Here is a 10,756-nt window from a genome sequence, read left to right on the forward strand (position 1 = left end):
ACTCGGGGTGGCAGAAGTAGGAGGACTGCTGTAAATTCGAGGCCACCCTGAAACTACATAGTGAATTCCAGGTCAGCCTGGGCTAGAGCGAGACCCTGCCTTGAAAAATCAGAACACAAAAAGAGTGGCTACAGAGATGGCTAGGTGGTTAAGGTGCAATCTTGCAAAGTCTAAGGAACTGGGTTCGATTCTCCAGTCCCCATGTAAAGCCAGATGCACAAGGTGTGCATGCATCGAGTTTGCTTGCTAAAAGCCCTGGTGTACCCATTCTCTCTCACCCCCTCCCTGCTTGTAAATAAATAAAAATACTTAAAAGAGAGCAAAATGAGAAGCCATGCTCTATTTAAATAGGCAACCCATGGCTGGAGAGATGGCTTAGCGGTTAGGCGCTTGCCTGTGAAGCCTAGGAACCCCGGTTTGAGGCTCGGTTCCCCTCGTTTGCAGTGGCTGGAGGCCCTGGCGCGCCCATTCTCTCTCTCTTTCTCTGCTTCTTTCTCTCTCTGTCTGTTGCTTTCAAATAAATAAATAAAAATAAACATAAATAGGCACGCCTTTAATCCTAGCACTCAGGAGGCAGAGGTAGGAGGACTGCTGTGAGTTCGAGGCCACCCTGGGACTCCATAGTGAATTCCAGGTCAGACTGTGCTAGAGTGAGACCCTACCTCGAAAAACAAACAAACAAAACAAATAAATAGGCAACCCATTACTTACATACTACATGGAACAGTTGGCAACTCCATTTTTCTGAAGAAAATCTTTCAATCCGAAAAGCTTTATTATATGTAATTCTCAAAACTTAAGCAAAGTCCAACATTTTTCTAGTACATTTTTTCCAGAGTAGACACTTCCTTTCTCTGCAATCATGAAACTGTGTAAAACCTCCCCTCATCTTGGGAAAGTAAATCAACAAAGAGGAACGCAGGGAAACAAAAGAAGCGAACGTCTCAGACAGGAAGGTTAACCATAAAAACGTTAGATCAACAGCGTCATTTCTAAATCGAGGAAAATGTAGTCTAAAGTGAACTGGGGAAGTGGAGTGGGCAGATCAGAGTGAGATAATAGTGTTGGGAGGAGGGACGGCTGAAAGAGACAGCAGGATAAAGCAAAAAGCATGTTTCAAAAAAAAAAAAAAAGCCACAAGAGGAGAAAGCACTTAGTTTAATGGAAGTGGGAAAGCATTCTCTAAGAAAAGGGCTTCCAGGCAGGGGGTGGATGGGTGGGTGGGAGAGACGTAACTTAACCTAAAAAAAAAAAAAAAAAAAACACTCTTGGGACGTCTGGGTCTCTCAGCCCATAACAAAGACAGACGAGAAGCTGTGAAAGTCCTTTAGAATAGTTCCCAATCCTATACCCTTGTGTCAGTCAAAATCCAAAAGCCCTGCCTGGACAGCTAGACACCTCTCAATTTTCCTACCCGTTCATTAAGTTCAACATGGCCAATAAAGGAGGCTCCCGCTAATTCGTCCAAAGGGGTTCTTCCTCCAGGAGGATGGAATGTATCAAAGTCCCCAAACATCTCTAACTCACAAGAAGCAACGAGCAAGCCAGTTCTCGTGTTTCCCCCAACACCCGTTAACTTTTAACTTTGCTCGAATTAGGACCAAGCCAACAACGGTCTCTAGAATACGGAGAACGCCCACCAAGACGCCCGCTAGTCTCCCAGGTCTTTCGGTTTCCGTCCAGTTTCCGGGTTTTAATGATGCAACGCCCCCCGCCCATTACTCCCCTGAAGTTCTTCCCCCTCCAAGAATCTCTTTAGTTGTGGGCTCCTGCTACCCAAGAAGCCTCCGCGCCGATGTCACGGTGCGTCTCACACCCTGCGGGCGGGTCGCTCCCGGGCGGGCGAGCGGGCGGCGGCGCGGGGAGACCTCCGGGGACCGCTCGGCCTCCGCCCGGCTCCTCGGCACGGGCGCCTGGTCTCCAGACAGGGCCCGGGACGGTGAGCGAGTGGCTCCTCCGCGAGCCCAGAGCCGCGCGGGCCGCTCAACCCCCCGCAGGAAGGGCGTCCGTCGGGGGGCTCCCGTGTGCCCCCCCCCCGGCCTCCACAAGTTTCCTAAAGACGCGCAACGTCTTTCTCCGGAGTCTCCCGTTGCCCTCCGCGCTACGTGTCGCACAGTAAAGACTCCTCAAGCAGGTACCTCTCTTTTCCCGGTCCCTCCCCGCACCGCTCCCCTACTCCCAGGCCCCCGGAGAAGACCTTGCGATCGGGAAAAGAAAGAAATGACCACTCACAGCTTCACTACATTCTCCACCACAGCCGCCATCTTGCCTGCTCCTCTCCCTCAGGCCGAGAGGCCCCGGAGCCCGCAGCGCGCAGGCGCTAGACTGCACAGGACAGACCGGTTCCTTGTCGCTCTGCGCAGGCGCAGCCGAAGGCTGGTAGGGGCCGGGGTTGCTGGGGTGGTGAGCGCGTACACACTCGGGAGAGCTTGCGCTCCCAGCTGCGCGCATGGAAGCTCAACCTCCTGGGAGCCCCCGAGAGCCGGGCGCGCAAGCGCGACTGGAGACCGACTCGCTTCTAGACCAGTGTCTGGAAGAAAGTCTGGCCCGATGAGAACGTGACGCGAAAGGTAAGTGACAGCGAGGCCCGGGGGATAGATGGTTAAGAAGGACCACAACTGTCTTGCCTAGCTGATCTTTAGTACAAGGTTGCCTTTCTCCTCTCACTCGCAGGTGAGGGATTGAAGGGTAGTGAACGGACGTGCCACCAGTGCACCTGTGCTCCTAAACGTGGGCCTTTTGTTGTTGTTGTTGTTTGTTTGTTTTTCTGAGGTGTAGGGTCTGTAGCTCAGGATGACCTGGAATTCACTATGTAGTCCCAGGGTGGCCTCGAACGCAGGGTGATCCTCCTACCTCTGTCTCCCGAGTGCTGGGGTTAAAAGCGTGCACCACCACGCCCGGCTAATGTTCCCATTTTAAAAAAATAGATTTTATTTATTTGCAGAGAGAGAGAGAATGGGCAGGCTAGGGCCTTTAGACACTGCAAATAAACTCCAGATGCATGTGCCATTTTCTGCATCTAACTTTATGTAGATACCTGGGAATCCAACTGGGGTCATTAGGAATTGCAAGCAAGGGCCTTAATCCCTGAGCCATCTCTCCAGCCCCCGACGTGTGTCCATTTTAGAGGAAAGTGACATACTCAGAACTAAACTTGTTTGGCCTGACTTATGAGCTAACAAAAAAGTACATTCCTGTCACTAAGTCCAGTCTTGGAATTTCAGTAGTACCCACCCTTTCTCTCTTGTTTGCTACTCCCAAATACATTTTCTTCACTGAAGAATTTTACTGGTGCAACCATCCTTCTTTCCTTTTTTTATAAATATTTATTTATTTATTTGACAGAGAAAGAAGGAGAGAGAGAATGGGTGCACCAGGGCCTCCAGCCACTACAACCAAACTCCAGACGCATGCGTCCCCTTGTGCATCTGGCTAATGTGGGTCCTAGAGAACAGAACCTGGGTCTTTGGCTTTGCAGGCAAGTGCCTTAACCACTAAGCCATCCCTCCAGCCCCCTCTCTCTTCTGTAACATTCATTTTTCCTTCAGGATTGAGTTATACAAATCCATGAGCAAACATAGCTTAATGTCCCCTTTAAAAAAAATCTAGGACTAGAGAGACAGTTTAGTGGTTAAAGTTCTTACCTATGAAGCCTAAGGACCTAGGTTTGATTCCCCAGTACCCACTGGTGCATGCATCTAGAGTTTATTTGCAGTGTCTGGAGGCACTGGCACTCCCATTCTCTCTCTCTCTTTCTCTCTATAAACTAAATAAATGAGTAATGTTTTTTCAATGTAGGGTCTCACTCTAGCTCAGGCTGACCTGGAATTCACTCTGTAGTCTCAGGGTGGCCTTGAACTCATGGTCACCTCCTATCTCTGCCTTCCGAGTGCTGGGATTAAAGGTGTGCGCTACCACACCTAGCAATAAATAATTTTTTTTAAAGTAAAATAATAGCCAGGCATGGTGGTGCATGCCTTTAATCCCAGCAGTCTGGGGGTAGAGATAGGAGGATCCATGAGTTCAAGGCCACCCTGAGACTACAGAGTGAATTCCAGGTCAGCCTGAGCTAGAGTGAGACCCTACCTCTGAAAATGAAACAAAACCACCACAAAAAAAGTAAAATAATGATGCATGCCTTTAATCCCAGCCCTCAGGAGGCAGAGGCAAGAGGCTCTTCCATGGGTTTGAGGCCATCCTGAGACTACATAGTGAATTCCTGGTCAGCCTGGCCTAGAGTGAGACCCAACTTCAAAAAAACCACAAAGATGGGCTGGAGAGATGGCTTAGTAGTTAAGACACTTGCCTGTGAAGCCTAAGGATCCAGGTTTGGTTCTCCAGGTCCCACATAAGCCAGATGCACAAGGTGGTGCATGCATCTGAAGTTCATTTTCAGTGGCTAGAGGCCCTGGTGTGTCCATTCTTTCTCTCCCTCTACCTCCCTCTCTCTTTGCCTCTAATAAGTAAATAAAATAAAAAATAAAGTCATTGGGCTGGAGAGATGGCTTAGCGGTTAAGCGCTTGCCTATGAAGCCTAAGGACCCCGGTTCGAGGCTCAGTTCCCCAGGTCCCACGTTAGCCAGATGCACAAGGGGGCGCACGCGTCTGGAGTTCGTTTGCAGAGGCTGGAGGCCCTGGCGCGCCCATTCTCTCTCTCCCTCTATCTGTCTTTCTCTCTGTGTCTGTCGCTCTCAAATAAATAAATTAATTAATTAAAAAAAATAAAATCCTTAAAAAAACCCACAAAGATAAATAAAATAGGGCAGGCGTGGTTTGGCATGTCTTTAATAATAGCACTTGGGGGCTGGAGAGATGGCTTAGCGGGTTAAGGCATTTGCCTGCAAAGCCCAAGGACTCAGGTTCGGTTCCCCAGTTCCCACATAAGCCAGATGCATCTGGAGTTCCTTTGCAGTGACTAAAGACCATGGTGCACACATTCTTTCTCTTTCTCTATCTGCCTCTCTCTCTCTCACTCTCTCTCAAATAAATACATAACAATAAAAATATTTTTAAAAAAATAATAGCACTTGGGGGGCAGAGGTAGGATTGCTGTGAGTTTGAGGACACCCTGAGACTACATAGTGAATTCCAGGTCAGCCTGAGCTACAGCAAGACCCTACCTCAGAAAACAAAACAATAATAATAATAAATTAAATAAATACTTTATTTTATTTTTAATCCAAGCTGTGCAAGGTGGTGCACCCCTTTGATCCCAGCACTTGGGAGGCAGAGTTAGGAGGGTCCCTGTTAGTTCAAGGCTAGCCTGAGACTGCATAGTGAATTCCAGGTCAGCCTGGGCTAAAGTGAGACCCTACCTCCACAAGAAAAAAATAGAGGGTTAGAGAGGTGGCTTAGCAGTTAAAGGCACTTGCCTACAGAGCTTTATGACCAGTGTTCAATTCTGACATAAAGTCAGATGTGCAAACAGGCATATGCAGCAGCCCCTACTCCACATTCATACTCATGCTGTCTCAAATAAATAAATAAAAATATTTGAAAATAGGGCAGGGGGTGAATGGATGGCTTAGTGGTTAAGACATTTGCCTGCAAAGCTAAAGGACCCAGGTTCAATTCTCCAGGACCCACATTAGCCAGATGAACAAGGGGTGCATGTGTCTGGAGTTCATTTGCAGTGGCTGGAGGCACTGGCATGTCTATTCTTTCTGCTTCTCTCACCCACCCCTCCCTCCCTCTCCCTCCATCTCCCTCTCTCTCTCTCTCTCTCTCTCTCTCAAATAGATAAAGAAAACTAAAATTTATTTTTAAAAATATATTTAAATAAAAAAATAAAATTTTAAGAAATCCAAAGCTCTTCCTAAAACTCAAGCTCACATTCCATTGTCACTCCATTTCTTTAAAATTTTTTTTTACATTTTTTAAAATTTATTTATTTGAGAGCGACAGACACAGAGAGAAAGACAGGTAGAGGGAGAGAGAGAGAATGGGCGCGCCAGGGCTTCCAGCCTCTGCAAACGAACTCCAGACGCGTGCGCCCCCTTGTGCGTCTGGCTAACGCGGGACCTGGGGAACCGAGCCTCGAACCGGGGTCCTTAGGCTTCACAGGCAAGCGCTTAACCGCTAAGCCATCTCTCCAGCCCCATTTCTTATCACTTTTTAAAAATTTGGCCTGGTGTGACCTTTAATCCCAGCCCTGGGGAGGCTGAGTTAGGAGGATTGCCCTGAGTTCAAGGCCACCCTGAGACTCCATAGTGAATTCCAGGTCAGCCTGTGCAAAAAAAAAAAAAAAAAGGGGTGTGCCACAATCTCTTGCTGCAAATGTACTCCAGACAAATGCACCAATATTTGCCTCTTGTTTTATGTGGTTGTTGGGGAATTGAATCCTAGCCCTCAGACTTTTCAAAAAGTGCCTTTAACTGATAACCCATAACCCCAAACCACTTTTCACTATTTCAAAGCAGATTTTCTGTTCATACTGTGTTGCCTTGTCTACAAGTGTATGCAACAAAGATTTTGTTCCCACCAGTTTTTAAAATTGTTTTTTTCAAGGTCTCACTAGCCCAGGCTGACCTGGAATTCACTACAGAGCCTCTGGGTGGCTTTGAGTTCACAGGGATCCTCCTACCTCTGACTCCCGAGTGCTAGGAGTAAAGGCGTGTGCAGCCATGCTCAGCTAAAATTATTTTTATTTATTTGCACGTATATGTGTATGTAAGCATGTCAGGATCTCTTGCTGCTGCCAGTGAATGCCCATCTGGCTTTATGTGAGTAGCTGGGGAAATCAACCCCAGTTTTCAGGCTTTGCAAGCACCTTTAACCACTGAGCCACCTCTACAATTCTCATCAGTTTTTTTCAACAGCTTCTACCAAAGTTACCATAACCTGTTTCAATAGTCTCAATTGGGCCTATCAATTTACCTAACACCACTGACCATTCCTTCCTGTCCACTATAGTTCTGCCAGACTTTCTCCTCTGGATAGCTTATGTCTAAGTCCTTAATTTATTTATTTTAATTTATTTTTTGTCTTGTTTTGTTTTTCAAGGTAGGGTTTCACTCTAGCCCAGGATGTCCTGGAATTCACTATGTGGTCTCGTGCTGGCCTCCAACTCACAGCAATCCTCCTACCTCTGCCTCCCTAGTTCTGGGATTAAAGGCATGCACCACCAGATGTGCAGGACATAGCCATGTTTTTAATTTAGGGATGAAATAAATCTTGACCTTGAAAAGCAGAGTTTTTTTTCAGTCAACTCTTTTTTTTTTTTTTTTTTTCCCAAGATAGGGTCTCACGCTAGCTAATGCTGACTTTGAATTCACTATGTCAAGATGGCCTTGAACTCACAAACTCATAGTGATCCTCCTACCTCTGCCTCCCTAGTGGTGGAATTAAAGGTGTGCACCACCACACCCCGATGGCCTATCTTTTTAAAGATTGTTAATATGTTTGACAATAGCAACCTAAAAACATTTTCAGTGCCTATAATTTTAACTTGAGTTTTGGTTTTTCTCTTCTTTTTTTAAAAGATTTACTTTTATTTATTTATTTATTAGAGAGAGGGAGAGAGAGAGAGAGAAAATGGGCACACCAGGGACTCTAGCCACTGCAAACAAAGTCCAAATGTATGCACCACTATGAACATCTGGCTTACATGGGACCTGGAGAATCGAACCCGGGTCCTTAGGCTTTGCAGGCATGTGCTTTAACTGCTAAGGCATCTCTCCAGCCCTTGTTTTGAGTTTTAAAAAAATATTTTTATTGAGCCAGGTATGGTGGTGCACACCTTTAATCCCAGCACTTGGAAGGCACAGGTAGGAGGATCACTGTGAGTTCAAGGACACCCTGAGATTACATAGTAAATTCCATGTCAGCCTAAGCTAGAGTGAAAGCCTACCTCAAAAAATAAGGGGGGGGGGGTGCTGGGGAAATGGTTTAGTGGTTAAGACATTTACCTGCGAAGTCTAAGGATCCTGGTTTAGTTCCCCAGGACCCATGTAAGCCAGATGCACAAGGGTGCACATGTGTCTGGAGTTCATTTGCAGTGGCTGAAGGTCCTGGCATACCCATTTTCTCTTTCTCTTTGCCTCTTCTTCTGTCTCTCTCAAATATATAAAGAAAATATTTTTTAAAAAAACCAAAAAAAAATTTTATTTATTTATTTATTTATTTGAGAAAGAGAAAGCAGCAGATAGTAAGGAAATCGGTATGCCACGACCTCCAGATGCTGCAAATGAACTCCAGACTCATGTACTACCTTACATGGTTCCTGGGGAGGAGCTGAACTGGGGTCCTTTGGCTTTTCAGACAAGTGCCTTAATGGCTAAGCCATCTCTTTAACCCTTGTTTGAATTTTTTTTATTTTAAATCTTAAATCTTTCAGTCTAATATCTTTAGTCATGTATATCAGTCCATTACACATTTAACTTTGATCAAGCTCTCTGGTCACAGGTAGCAGAACAGTCAGTCCATATGTCAGTAGCCCAGTTTTTTTGTTTGATTTAAAAAAAACAAATTAGGGACAGAGAGAGAATTGGCACATCAGGTCCTCTGTCACTGAAATCAAACTCCAGATGCTTGCACCAGTGGGTATGTATGGCCTTGTGCTTGCTACATCTTTGTGCATCTGGCTTACTTGGGATCTGGAGAATTGAACATGGGTCCAAGCACCTTAACCACTAAGCCATCTCTTTAGTCCCTTTTTTTTGTTGTTGTTGTTGCTGTTTGTATTATTGAAGTAGGGTCTCACTGTAGCTCAGGCTGACCTGGAATTGACTATATAGTCTCAGGGTTGCCTTGAACTCACAGTGATCCTCCTATGTTTGTCTCCCAAGTGCTGGATTAAAGGCATGTCCCACCATACTTGGCTTACAAAAACTTTATTTATTTATTTGATAGAGAGAGAAAAAAGAAGCAGATAGAGAGAAAGAGAGAATGGGCACACCAGGTCTTCTAACCACTGCAAACAAATACCAGATGCATGTGCCTCCTTGTGCATCTGGCTTATGTAAGTCCTGGGGAATCAAACCGGGGCCCCTAGGCTTTACAGGCAAATGCCTTAACCGCTAAGCCATTTCCCCAGCCCTACAATAACTTTATTTTGTTGAAGCCTGTTCATCATTATATCCCTATTGTCTGATGGCCTTTCAGACTGCAAAGCTTCAGCCTTGCATGTGTCCTACACCTGTCATTCCAGCACTTGGGAGTTAGAGTCTGAATTTTAATAAAGTCCTCTGTTGTCTTTTCTTTTTCTTAGAAAGTTCATAAGTCAAGCCTTTAAACATAATTTTCTTTGTACTCAGCATTTTAAAATTTTTATCAGACTAGTCCATAATACATGGCTTGCTGCACCCGAAGGCATCTTCAGTTTAAAGTACCAAGTCCATGTCCATTCCTCTACAACAAAAGTTTTGAAAGACCAAAATCTATATGGTCAGATTCATCTCACCTCACTTCTGGTACCAATTCCTATATTAGATAGCTTCAGATCATTGAGATGAACTTTTAGACCAGGTACAGTTATGGAGGAAGGAATTTATTGAAGATAGAGAGGAATTTCTATAATGGCAGAAGTTGACCCCTTTTTCACAGGACCAAGAGGAGAGAAAAAAACCCACAAGCCAAAGAACCCAAAAGGCACACCACACACAAGCACCCTGAGGAATTCCATGCAGAACTCAGGCACTTTTTATATCTTTAGACTGGACTCCCAAATCTACAACCACACCTTAGGGCTGGACCCTAAGATCCACCAGTGGCATGTTTTCCAGGTAGGTGGCTGGAAATTCAAGAAGTTTTAATAAACTCCTGAATCTGTTGGGGTTCATCTACTCAAACTACTACTCCCTCATTTTTTTTCTTTCTTTTTTTTGAATATATATTTATTTATTTGACAGAGAAAGGGGTTGAGAGAGAGAATGGGTGTGCCAGGGCCTCCAGCCACTGCAAAAAATTCCAGATGCATGCACCTCCTTGTGCATCTAGTTAACATGGGTCCTGGGGAACAGAACCTGGGTCTTTTGGCTTTGCAGGCAAATGCCTTGACCACTAAGCCATCCCTCCAGCTCCCCTCATTTTTTTCAATTGAGAACTTTAATATATGAACATTCAGTAATCTCATCATGTTCTCATCCCATTACCCTCTTGTTTCCTTCCCCCATCCCTTGTCCATTGAGGTGTCTCCTCTTTCAACATAGTCCTTCCTCTGTTTTGTGTCTCTTTCGTTTATTTCCTTCTCTGTCTGTCCTCCATGTCAAAGTGGTGATTGGGAGATGATTCAGCAATTAAAGGCATTTGCTTGCAAAGCCTATTGATCTGGTTCAAGTCCCCAGGTTCCACATAGAGCCAGATGTACAAAGTGGCACTTGCTGTGGAGTTTGTTTGCAATAGTAAGAAGCCCTGGTATGCCCATACTAACTCAGTCTCTTTTGGCTTACAAATAAACAAATTGTTTTTTTTTTTCTAATTTTTCTTGTTTTGGTTTTTCGAGGTAGGGTCTTACTCTAGTCCAGGCTGACCTGGAATTCACTATCTAGTCTCAGGGTGGCCTTGAACTCATGTAAATACTCCTACCTCTGCCTCCTGAGTGCTGAGATTAAAGTCATGTGCCACCACGCCCAGCTCATAAACACATAATTTTAAATTTATTTTTGAGAGAGAGAGACAAGCAGACACAGAGAGAGATTGGGCACACCAGAGCCTTCAGCCACTGCAAACAAACTAGACGTATGGGCCACCTTCTGCATCTGGCTTTCGTGGGTACTGGGGAATCAAACCTGTGTCCTTTGGCTTTGGCTTTGCATGC

General features: G+C 45.4%; 1 protein-coding gene across 2 annotated transcripts in view; it reads right to left on the minus strand.

Moving 5' to 3' along the window:
• Positions 1-2,345, minus strand: part of Dpf2 (double PHD fingers 2) — a 28,177-nt gene extending 25,832 nt beyond the window's left edge. For both annotated transcript variants that reach the window (XM_004656662.2, XM_012948365.2), the window contains exon 1: positions 2,233-2,345. In XM_004656662.2, the coding sequence (XP_004656719.1) occupies positions 2,233-2,264 (32 nt within the window). In that variant the 5' untranslated portion in view covers positions 2,265-2,345. The remainder of the gene's footprint in view (positions 1-2,232) is intronic.
• Between the last annotated feature and the right edge of the window lie 8,411 nt (positions 2,346-10,756).

Source organism: Jaculus jaculus, chromosome 1 (assembly GCF_020740685.1).
Source record: "Jaculus jaculus isolate mJacJac1 chromosome 1, mJacJac1.mat.Y.cur, whole genome shotgun sequence".
In the NCBI taxonomy this organism is placed as follows: Eukaryota; Metazoa; Chordata; class Mammalia; order Rodentia; family Dipodidae; genus Jaculus; species Jaculus jaculus.